At 31.6% G+C, this 13174-nt stretch overlaps 1 protein-coding gene across 1 annotated transcript in view; it reads left to right on the top strand.

The window, feature by feature from the left end:
* Positions 1 to 13174, top strand: part of itpr1b (inositol 1,4,5-trisphosphate receptor, type 1b) — a 269709-nt gene that overhangs the window by 58544 nt on the left and 197991 nt on the right. The window contains exons 10-13 of the mRNA XM_056468320.1: positions 628 to 723; positions 3641 to 3685; positions 3785 to 3814; positions 4984 to 5138. Of these exons, the coding sequence (XP_056324295.1) occupies positions 628 to 723; positions 3641 to 3685; positions 3785 to 3814; positions 4984 to 5138 (326 nt within the window). The remainder of the gene's footprint in view (positions 1 to 627; positions 724 to 3640; positions 3686 to 3784; positions 3815 to 4983; positions 5139 to 13174) is intronic.

Below are 13174 nucleotides of genomic sequence, written 5' to 3'. Positions count from 1 at the left end.
AAATTTTACTCCAAGAGACTTTTTTTTTGTAATTTTTGCATGTTTGATGTGTGTGCCAATTTTCGTACGCGTGTGTGAAACGTAGCTCAGGGTCCAGTCCATCAAATGTGCATAGGTGGCCATTCATTTTCTTTTTGGCTTAGTCCCTTTATTAATCAGGGGTCGCCACAGCGGAACGAACCGCTAACTTATCCAGCACATGTTTTACACAGCGGATGCCCTTCCAGCCGCAACCCAACATTGGGAAACATCCACACACTTTCACATTCACACACATACACCACAGCCAATTTAGCTTATTCAATTCACAATGTGTATAGCGCATGTCTTTGCACTGTGGGGGAAACCGGAGCACCTGGAGGAAACCCACGCGAACATGGGGAGAACATGCAAATTCCAAACATGAATGCCAGCTGAGGCTCGAACAAGCAACCTTCTTCTGTGAGGCAACAGTGCTAACCACTGAGCCACCGTGTCGCCTTATTTATTTATTTATTCAGAATGACATTTACCAGTTGAAAACCTGATTCTTTTCGAGTTTGGCGACTCACTGATTCGGTGTCCTCTTGTGTGTAACTGCTCTATTAGATACCTGATATATATTGTGGTGTTGATTTGCCATTTCAGGTGGTCCAGCATGACCCGTGTCGTGGCGGCGCCGGTTACTGGAACAGTCTGTTTAGGTTTAAGCATTTGGCCACAGGACATTATCTGGCTGCAGAGGTGAGTGAGGTGTGTTCTGCAAGCTCGGGATCCTCCCTCAGCTGTTCCCAGATCAGCACTAACCTCTCGCTCTGGGTAGGGAACATCACTAACTTCCTCTAGACCTGCTCTTCCCTAAAAACTGCACTCTGTAAGACTGCGCATGCTTCATTCACAGCCTCTAACCTCACTGGAGCTCAGCTTTTCCCCCTTTGTTTCAAGCCAAATTTGGTCCAATCTTACACTGTGCAGCTTTAATCAGATCTGAGGCACTGCTCTTTGAACACGGAAAGGAAAATGTGTTTTTGACAGAAGTTATTATTGTTCATTTAACAGTAATAAAGGCATATCTCTAATAAAGAAGTAAAGTTGTTTAATTTTAATTTAATCATTTTTTTTTATTTTATACATGTTTTAAATTGTTTAAAGGACAACAGCAACACAACTGCAACTTTTATTATTGTAAAATAAAAATAGTTAAAATAAAATGAAATGTTTTTTTATTTAATATGATTTAATGTATTTATTTAGTGTTTTTTATTTGATAGTTTTTTTTATATTATTGTTATTTGTATTTTTTGACTTTATTTTCTTAAATATTGCTAAAATATTATAAAATAGAATGTAAAGTTATTTATATAATTTGTAAAGTATTTATTTAATTAGTTTTAAATTGTTTAAAGGACATAAATAACACCATTGCAACAGTTATTATTGTGTAAATAGTTTAAAGAAAATCAATTTAATATGATTTATTATTGTTATATGTATTTTTTGGCTTTATTTTAATAAATGTTGGTAAAATATAAAATAAAGCAGTAAGGATTTTTATTGTAATTTTAATACATGTTTTAATTGTTTAAAGGACAACAATAACATAATTGCAACAGTTTGTATTGTAGATGCAGTTAAACTAAATATTTTTTTTATTTAAAATAATTTAATGTTTTCACTAGTATTTAGTGTTTTATAGTTTTTATATTATTGTTATATGTATTTTTGGCTTTATTTTATTTGATAAAATTTTGGTAAAATATGATAAACTAAAAAGTAAACAATTTTCTTTTTATTATTTAATACATGTTTTAAATAGTTTAAATGACAACAATAACACAACTGCAGCAGATATCATTGTGTAAACGGCTAAATAAGGTATAATTGTTTTCATTTAAAATAATTTTTCATTCAGTTTTTTTATTTTATTTTTGTATATTATTGTTTCATATTTTTAGCTTTAATTTATTTTATTACATTTTGGTAAAATATTATAAAATAAAGTAAACTGGTTTAATTAAAATTTTTTTACATGTTGTAAATTATTTAAAGTACAATAATAATGTATTTGCAACAGATATCATTGTTCATTAATAATTTAAAACAATAAAATAAAATAAAATGTTTTTTAAATTAATAATAATGGATTAAGTTAATAAATTTTTAATTATTTTATACATGTTTTAAATTCTTTAAAGGACGAAAATAACACAATTTCAACTTTTATTATTATAAACACAGTAAATAAAATGTTTATTCTTCAATATGATTTAATGTATTTATTTAGTGTTTTTTATTTTATTGTTTTTTTATACTATTGTTATATGTATTTTTTGCTTTATTTGATTAAGTATTGGTAAAATAATATAAAATAAAAAAGTAAAGTTGTTTAATTTAATTTTTTATTTTTATTTATTTTATCTTTTATTTATTTAATTTGTTTTAAATTGTTTAAAGGACAACAATAATTCAACTGCAACAGTTATTATTGTAAACAGTTTAAAGAAAATCTATTTAAAATGATTGAATGTTTTCATTTATCATTTTTATTTTATAGTTTTTTTAATATTATTATTTTGTTATTTGGCTTTATTTTATCAAATAAAAAATAATATAAAATAAAGAATTAAAGTTGTTTAAGTTTAATACATGTTTTAAATTGTTTAAAGGACAACAATAACGTAATTGCAACAGATATTATTTTTCAATAAATTATTTAAAACATAATAAATAAAATAAACAGTTTTTTTAATTAATATAATTTAATGTTTTCATTTATTATTTTTTATTTTATAGAATAAAAATAATATAAAATAAAGAAATAAAGGTATTTAATTTAAATTGGAATTTTAATACATGTTTTAAATAGTTCAAAACACAATAGTAATGTAATTGAAACCGATATTATTGTTCAATAAATTATTTCAATCATAAGAAATAAAATATGTTTTAATTTCATATCATTTAAGTTTTATTGTTTTTTTATATTATTGTTATATGTATTTTTGGCTTTATTTTATTTTAATGTTGATAAAATAATATAAAATAAAGAAATAAAGTTATTTAATTTAAATTGGAAATTTATTACGTTTTAAATAGTTTAAAAAATATAACGTAATTGAAACATATTAATGTTTATTAGATAATTTAAAACAGAATTGCATAAAATAAAATATGATTTATTGTTTTCATTTAGTATTTTCTAGTATTTTGTTATTTTTTATGTTATTGCTATATGTATTTTTGGGTTTAATTGAATGCAGTTATATTTTATTTTATTTTCTTTTATCTGTTGCAGTTACCAAATCTATTATTTGTTTAATGAAGAATAATAACCTGTCAGTGATTACTGTTCTTCAAAAAATTATATCTGCTACAATCATGAGCATTTTGATCAGATCAGATAAACACCTGTTATTTATAATAGGACCAAAATTATGCATTTAGTGCACTTGAAGCTTTTCAGAAGGAAAAATACTGTGTTTATGTCAAGTCTTTAAAAAAAATAAATAAATAAATCTTGCTATGCAGGTAAACCATGTTCAAAGATCAGGCCCCGACTATTTGATTAGCTTGTGCCCACAAAGTCTATCAGTTTCCTGCTGAGTTCTCAGATTTCGTTGCACATTTTAAGGATGTTTTTGGTCTTTTTCTGCATTCACAGGTCAATCCTGACTATGAGGAAGAGTCGCAGGAATCCCGTTCATCTGTAAGCAGTTAAATAGTTGTCGTTCTTATGTTTGTGCTTTCGCTTTGTGTGTAGTGAAGGCAAATAAACTGTTGGCTGTGTTTCTGTTTCCTGCTTCAGGTGGCAGATTTTTCACCCTTTAACTTCCAGGTACAGTCAATCTCTCAAATGGCTTTTAAATGATAGTTTCTGTACTGTACATGTACCTTCATGTTCATGTCAGATGCCCAAATCAAAAGATGCCTCTTATCTTGAAGTTCTGTGTGCAGCATGTGCTTTTGTCAAGTGTTTGTGCATTTTGTGCCGTTTTAAAATTTTATCTGATTTTTTTAGGCTTTTATTTGGTTCTCATTTAATAAATTATTATAATTAATAAAATAATTCTGTTAACAATATCTGTTAAGAGGACAATATTTCAGATTTGATTGTCTTATTTATTATTATCATTATTATTATATAATTAATAATAATAATAATAATAATATATTGTTATTTAATTTCGTCTTTCAGTTACCAAAAACCATAATTAACAATCCCAGCACTTGTTAATTGTACACTGAAAGTAAAATACACAGGTAACAATAAAATACTCCGTTTGAGACAAGAAATGCATGCATAAAACATTTACCAACTTATCTGTTTAATAACATATCATATATTCAAAATATTTTAGCAATAATCTATAATATAAAACGAATTATTAATTGAAATGTTGTGTGTTTATTTCATATTCAATGTATGTTTTGTTCGACGTTTAATTGTTTTTAGTTTGTAGGCTGTATTCTTTAATCATCCACGTGGTGTCGCTGTCCCTGCGGGTACAGCAGTGTGTGCAGTGCGTCACTGTGCCTGTGGGTGTCACTAGAACACCACTGATTTAAAACACCTGTTGATACATTAGTGCGCGCCTACTTTGTAAGTTAATTATTATGCTTTCTGATATCAGGCCCTTACGTCAAGTATATGAAACCTTATTAAATATTTACATCGAGTTTCTTTGTAATTAACCAAAAAGCAACATTTGTTAGCTTCATTATTGACTAAAATGCTGAACCTGTTTATCTTGAAACCACACGTCAAACGGTGAGAACGTTTTCGCGTCCTTCATGTTCTTTCTTGTCCTCGGGTGTGTGTGTGTGTGTGTGTGTGTGTGTGTGTGTGTGTGTGTGTGTGTGTGTGTGTGTGTGTGTGTGTGTGTGTTATTTAAGGTCACACTCAGAGTTGTCAGGACTCAAATTCTGTTTGCTGAGGTTAAGGTTTAAGTGTGTCAGCTGAAGAAGTGTGTTTGTGTTGTGTTTTTATCTTTATCTTTCCTCCAGCTGGACTCTGAACATGAGGCTCTGCGAGCTCGTCTGCGCGCGCCCAATGAGAAGGTCATGTACACACTGGTGTCTGTGCCTGATGGCAATGACATCTCCTCTATATTTGAGCTGGACCCCACCACACTCAGAGGAGGAGACTCACTCGTGCCCAGGTACACAACAGTAAACACCGTATAACTGGGCAGGTATGGAAAGTGCAGATTCAGATGTCACACTTCAAGTATCCTGTTAAAGTCATAGTCATTAACCTGAATATTTATTAACCTGAACAAGTAATCCTGAATAATTTATCCTGAATTATTAGCCCCCCTGTATATATATATATATATATATATATATATATATATATATATATATATATATATATATATATATATATATATAATTTTTTTTTAATATATATATATATACATTTTTAAACATAATAGTTTCAATAACTCATTTCTAATATATGCCATGATGACAGCACATAATATTAGCGTAGAATTTTTTTTATAGATACTAGTATTCAGCTTAAAGTGACATGTAAAGGCTTAACTAGGTTAGGCAAGTAAGGGTAATTGGGGAAGTCATATGTAAATTGATGGTTTGTTCTGTAGACAAAAAAAAAAAGCTTAAGGCGGCTAATATTGACCTTAAAAATGCTTTTATTCTAGCTGAAATAACACAAATAAGACTTTCTCCAGCAGAAATAATATTATAGGAAATACTGTGAAAACATCCTTGCTTTTTTGTAATATTATAATGTATATAATAATATAATGTATAACTCTGGCATCTGAACCTGAACTGTGTATACCTGCACAAGCTTATACTTCGAATTGACTTTGAATTGGTTGATACTTACTTTCGAGCAAATACACTGTTTCACGCAATTCCTTCATGTTGTCCAAAAACAGATTGGTAACTTAATTGTTTTTACAAATTTTAGTGGGTTGGACATAAAACAATTAGGTTGTTCCGCAAAAAAAAAATGATAATTGGGTTGTTTTCATTTTTCTTTTCTGCTAAAGTCATTTTTTGAGTGTGTAAATGGGTGTATTTTTAAAATGTCTTATGTATATCTGCCCAAGGTTATATTTTTATTAGACATAACACACACACACACACACACACACACGCACACACACACACACACACACACACACACACACAAACAAACATATACATGCAAAGATAGAGATCTTATTAGTTAACAATATTTATTTAAAATATACATGCTTATATACTTTTACAAAAATAATTACTTTTAGACTTATTAGTATCTAGAGTCACACTTTATTTTGATGGACCATTTGTTAAATTTAAAATACATTGCATCTACATGCCAACTAATTCTCATTAGAGTATACATCCACTAATAGGGTTAGGGTTAGTGTAAGTTGACATGTACTTGCAAAGTTTCTTATAGTCAGTTAAATGTCTGTTGAAGGAGCAGTATCAGCAGATGTTAAGCAGACAGTCTACTAATACTCAAATGGACCATCAAAATAAAGTGTTACCGTATCTAGTAGGCCTATTAGGAAAAAATCATAAACATTTATAGTGTAGATAGATTTTTTCAATAGTGTAACAGAATAAGTAAAGGAAAAAATAGAAATAATGAAAAATAGAATAGTAAAATTTAAAAACCTATTTTTATAGGTGTATTTTAAGTTTCTTTAAATGACCCAATGCAAATATCAGTGATTTTATTGTTGCATCAAAAAGTGGAAAAGTAAATTATTTTGTCTGAAGACAGAGTTTGACAGAATTCTGTAACAGAATTAGTGGAGAGAAAAAAAAGTGTATTTTTAGGGTGTACTCACACTAGGCCATCCGAACTGTGCCCAGGCACATTTGATCCCCATTTCCCAGTTCATTTGACAAGTGAGTGCTTTGAATCTGACCCTGACCCAGTTGGAAGAGGTGTGCTAGAGTGTGGTTCGGTTGGGCTTTGACACGGTACGCTACACTTGTAGTGTGAGTGCAAATCGGGCCTGAGTGTGAAACTGAATACAGACTGTCACTTTTAAGGGACTATTTCATGTGGAATTTATTAATTATTCTTACTTTTCAATGAATGCGAGCTGTCATATTTTATTAAAGATACAAACTGCACCTTTAGCAAACCTCCTAATACCTGCAGCACGAAGACTTGCATGAACATTTATGAGCATCAAAAATGGTGGATCTGTTCAGCAAAAGATTTGACTGTGTGTCACTGCATATCAAACGACTTAAAATAATACAGACAAAATAATAAAGCAACCTCCATTGTGCTGAGTGAGAGCGCTTCTCTTCTGTTTAACTGAATCATCGATGACATAAGTGTGATCAGGCTCTGAATGTAAAATAACAATGTGAGTACAGGAGTTCGGGTTCAAGACAACCGTGTCTAGTGTGAGTACAAGCTTAGTCTCATTGGATGACCCAATGCAAGTATCTCTGATCTATTGTTGCATGGAAGTGTTGGAAAACTAAATTATTTTGTCAGGTGACAGTTTGATTGACAGTTTTCTAATCATGAACTCCACAGAAGTCTGAGATTCCTGTTTATGAAGAGTTCAGACAGCACACACACACACACGCACACACGCACACACGCACACACTATAGATACAAGTTTGTTTCTCTGATTCACTCTTATTCTACTGCCTGAGAAGTGAAATATGATCAGACTTCAGATTTTACCTGTGGCTGATTGCCAGCAGCAGATAGTGCTGACTTCAGGCATGCAGGATATTTCAATAGGGTAGTAAACAACTCTTAATAACCCGGAAGAGAAGACTAACAAGTTTATCAGACTCATATGGTTATGGCTGAAGTCACAGAAGAAGATGTGGTTTTGCATATGGTTGTTTTTCTTGTACTTAAAGTAAAACCTTCATCTCATGCACTCAAAACAATGTTGCTTTACTTGTTTAAAATCAGCTAAAACAGTGCCATTTTTGAAAAATTTATTTTTATTATAACTTTAATTGCACTTTAATTATATTAGGTTTAATCTACTTACATTTGTAAAAAACAAACAAACAAACAAACAAAAAAACAAGCTAGATCAATTATTTTGTATTGGGATTACATGAATATTTTTAGTTAGCTTAACTAACTGGGTGGTGGAGTGCAGTTCCCAGCATGCATTAACAATAATTATGATCTTCAGTGTTTTAAGTAAAGCCTTGTAAGAGTTTAAGCTTGAATTATTTTGGAGATTTAGAAGAGTTTCAGGTTGGTTTTAAGTTTTGAGGTGTTACCGCTGCACTCATGTTAAGGATGCGCTCTGCTTTAATAACAACAGATATGATCGCTGCTTCACCCTGTGAGTAATAACTGTGCTAACTGTGCTGAGTCTCTTTTTACTTGCCCAGTCCAAATGTTAAAAACCATACAATGTTAAAAAAAGAAATAGATAAACAGTATCTCTTTTTTGATGGTCCTTTTGAACATTTTGTTGACTATAGGTTACATTGCAACTACATGCCAAACAATTCTAGGTCATTGGACAACAGTGGTCCTGTTCTGCTAAATTTTTTAAGGGTGCTAATTAGGCCTGTACCGGATCATGGACATGATCTCAATAATTTTTGGTGATGCAAAATATATTGGCCATACATAAAAAAAACAATTCTAGCAACGTTTTAGCTGATTGCGCAACATCTCTATCTGTATTGGAGGTGTCAGTGTCAATAAGTTTAAAAAACACTATTTACTATAAATTACTATAGTATATTTTCATGTGGGTGTCTGACAACTGAAAAAAGATCTGGTAGCAGATATCACAGCCTCTGTTACTTTTTACCTTGCACTTTTTATGTTAACATTTATTAGTATTTATTTAGGAGTCTAATTATTAAATTGTTAAAATTACTATAATTATAGATATGAAACATTCTTAAGATAAATATGATGTGTTCTTTGAAAGAGTGTACTTGCATTGTGATGCTATTATATTGTCACTCTGGTTTTATATAATGAGTGGCAATAAAATGACAATAATATCATTGATCTCAATATATTTTGGTGAAATATATTGTATAACGAAAAATAGATATTGTGACAGGCCTAGTGCTAATATTATATATCCTAAAATGAAAAGCTTTTATTTCAGCCAAACTAAAAAAACAAGACTTTGTCCTGAAGCAAAATATTATAAGAAATACTAGTGGCGCAATGGGTAGCGCTTTCGCCTCACAGCAAGAAGGTCGCTTTTGTGAGCCTTGGCTGTGTCAGATGGCATTTCTGTGTGGAGTTCGCATGTTCTCCCTGTGTTGGCGTGGGTTTCCTCAGGGTGCTCCAGTTTCCCCCACAATCCAAAGACATGCGCTTTAGGTGAATTGGATAAACTAAATTGGCTGTAGTGTATGAGTGTGTGTGTGAATGAGTGTCTATGGGTGTTTCCCAGTACTATGTTGCAGCTAGAAGGACTTCTGCTGCAAACATATGCCAGAATAGTTGCCGGTTCATTCCACTGTGGCAACCTCCGAGACTAAGCCGAAGGAAAATTAATAAATAAACGGTAATTTATTGTTTATATAAGGAGTCTATAGCAGTATTCATATATACAGTAATTGAATAATCAAATGTAAAATACTGCAAAGTGGTAGCACGGTGGCACAGTGGGAAGCGATGTCGCCTCGCAGCAAGAAGGTCACTGGTTCAAGCCTCGGCTGGGTCAGTTGGCATTTCTGTGTGGAGTTTGCATGTTCTCCCTGTGTTGGCGTGGGTTTCCTCCGGGTGCTCTGTTTTACCCCACAGTCCAAAGACATGCGCTGTACGTGAATTGGATAAGCTAAATTGTCCGTAGTGTATGTGTGTGAATGAGAGTGTATGGGTGTTTCCCAGTGATGGGTTGCAGCTGTAAGGACATCCACTGCGTAAAACATATGATGGATAAGTTGGCGGTTCATTCTGCTGTGGCAACCCCTGATGAATAAAGGAACTAAGCAGAAAAAAAATGAAAGAATGAATACTGCAAAGTCTTTATTTGATGAATAATTCAATAAAATTAATCTAAATATTAAAGTAAACATTAAAGTTACAAATGGTACAGTTTATTAGACCTGAATACTTTTAAAATCCCCAGTCAAAGACCTCAAAAACACTTGCAAATGATAAATTATGATCCATACTCAACATTGCAAATCTTATTGTGAATGATCTCATTGCGATATCGATGCTGAAACAATATATTGTGCAGCCCTACTGTTTCTAACTGTATGTTTTGTAGCCTATTATTTAAAGATGTCTTTCAGTTCTTTTAAATGTAACTTCCTCAAACTGGAAATGCTGCTCTTTTTTTTTTTTTTTTAAATGTGTGAAGTCTGGCACATCTTTTTTCTTTGTTTGTTGGTTTTTAACACTGAGGTCTCTTTTCTCAATGATTCATGTGTGACTGAACAAGCGAGGGATGCAAACTTGGAAAAACACACAAAAGTGATCACATGTCTCCTCACTCCCAGTCACACTCTTTTTGTCCTGAAGGGTGGAGCTGTGCACGTGTTGCACAGTGTGTTTGTGTTTGATACCTGCAGATTGTGACTGGTCTTTCTTAAAATAGCCAGGAAAGTCCCTAGTGGGTGCGGAGGCCGGAAACCAGGGTGACCATGCACTTTGCCAGCGTTCATATCTTTTCTTTCCATGCTGTTGAAACATGTTGTTAAAATAGAAGCCAGATGTTGCGTAACCACCAACCTCCAGATTCCCTTATTTATAGCAATCAGTTGGAAAGGGCGTTTATGAAGTAATCTTGCTTACTGCTCTGAAGCAGAACGTAGTTGCACAAAATCAGGTTTGGGATTTATGCAGTGACTTGCATGAGAATGTGGTCTGGTTATTTTTAATCCCAAAATAAGACATACAGTTCTGTATATGCATTTATTCCAGTTCATAATGACTTTTATTTTCATGGCATCTTCTTTTGTTTATTCAAATTATTTTTGATTTACATATTAAGTTTTTTCTATTCTTAATTATTCCTAATATTAATTATATTTATTCCTTCTTAAAATCAAATAAATTTTCAGTATTTTTATGCCATTTTGTTTATTTTTTAATCCTTTTTAAAAAAAATTTTTTAATCCTAATTATAATATTAAAATTAATAAAATTCTTAATTGCATTAGACAGTTCATTCCGCTGCGGCGACCCCAGATTAATTAAGGGACTAAGCCGAAACGAAAATGAATGAATTAATGAATTGCATTATTTTTGCAATAAAAGGATTAAAGTTGACTTAATTAATTTTTAAATTTAGGATTATCACATTTTCTCCTAGTAATTATTTTCATTATTTTATTTTCATGGCATTTTGTTTTGTTCTTTCAAATTAATGTTGATTTACATTTGATGTTTTTAAAAAAAATCCTAATTATGAAATTCAAATCAATAAAATTATTAATTGCATTAATTTCTCATTAAAATGATTCATGTTAACTTATTTAAATAGTTTTTAATTAAGGACTATAAAGTTAGTTGATATGCAGTCAAGTTCTCCCAGTAGTGATTTTCATTATTTTAATGGCATTTTCTTTGTTCATTCAAAATAAATTGATTTAGATTGAAAGTTTTTCCCCCATTTCTAATTATGATATTCAAATGAATAACGTTATTAATTGTACTATTTTGTCATAAAAGTTAAAAGTTGTTGACTTATTAAATTTGTTTTAAGTTTAGGATTATCAGATTTTGTCCCAGTAATTATTTTCAGTATTTTCATGGCATTTTCTTTTGTTCTTTCAAAATATTACTGATTTATATTTAAAGTTTTTTTTCTATTCCTAATTATGATATTCAAAATTCAAAATTATTAATTGCATTAATTTCACATTAAAATGATTAATGTTTAATTATTTAACTTGTTTTTATTTTAGGACTATCAAGTTTTCTCCCAGTAATGATTTTCAATATTTTCATGGTATTTTCATTTGGTCTTTTAAATTATTACTGATTTAAATTTTAAGTTTTTTCTGTTACTATTTATGCTATTAAAACGAATCAAATTCTTAATTGTAATAATGTCACGTTATAATTATTAATGTTGACTTATTTAATTGGTTTGTAATTTAGGAATTTCATTTTTTTCCAGTAATGATTATCAATATTTTCCTGGCATTTTCTTTTGTCCTTCTGAATTGTTGATTTACAGATTTTAATACGAATTTTAGCAAACAAACACCCTTAATGTGTTTATGCCTTTATTAAGATTTTCATGGTAATTTTTACTTTGACCATTTCATTTAGGGAATCTCCTGAGATAAATAAATGATATCTCTGAACTTTAATAATAAATCTAAATAAAATGTTGCGCTTCCCACCTCCAGTCGCAATGACTTCTGGGAATCCCAGAGCGAGTTCGGTGCTCAAGTCTGCATCCGGTGCATCCACGAAATCAAGATCACATCCGGGAAGTTTCATGTGTCCTCTGTTCTTGCGATCTTGAGTATTGGAACTGAACTTTGGCAGCTGATGATGACGTTACACGAGGACACAAGACCACTGAAGAATGCATATTGAGAAACAGCCATGGCCTTGATTCATGTGCATGAGCTGATGATATCAGAGGGATTGATGTCTGTTTGTGTGTCTCAAATCAATAACCGTTTCTTTGTATACACAGCCTATGGGCTTTTAAACACATCCATCGATTACACTATCATATGCTTTCAATGGGTTTCACACAGCCCTAATCTGCTGACAGGTATGGGCATATCTGTGACCAGCTGAACTGCGGCATTATTATTAATATATATATGCATGTCTAGGAGCTGTGAATGCCTGCGAGAAACACCATCATTTAGTCTGAAAGAGGATTTTCAAAGTCACAACTTTTAGTGTGACCTTAAATGGCCTTCTCGCGGCACAGGAGGCCTGTAGATGTGACTAATTAGCCAAAGGGGGCACATGAACACACGCTCATACACACAAAGGTAAGCCTGTTAGTCACATAGGCGATTATGCAACCGTGCCAGGAATACAGCCGGTGTCTGATGACCACTTGTGCCCCGCCGAAAGCATGTTCATGTGTGTGACCGAGTGCGTTTACGTGTGTGTGCCCAGTTTGACTTCGTGCGATGCATGCCTGTGTGTGTGCATGTGTTTAATGGTATAGATGTGTGTCCTTTGAGGAGCATGTGAATTTTATAGCTTTTGGGGTTTGCTGAATGAAGCGCAAATTGGATTATTATTCAAGAAAAATGGTCCTTCAAAT

The sequence above is a fragment of the Danio aesculapii genome, chromosome 11 (assembly GCF_903798145.1).
Source record: "Danio aesculapii chromosome 11, fDanAes4.1, whole genome shotgun sequence".
NCBI lineage: Eukaryota > Metazoa > Chordata > Actinopteri > Cypriniformes > Danionidae > Danio > Danio aesculapii.
The sequence above is the reverse complement of the archived record's forward strand: the minus strand, read 5'-3'. Positions and strand labels throughout refer to the sequence as shown.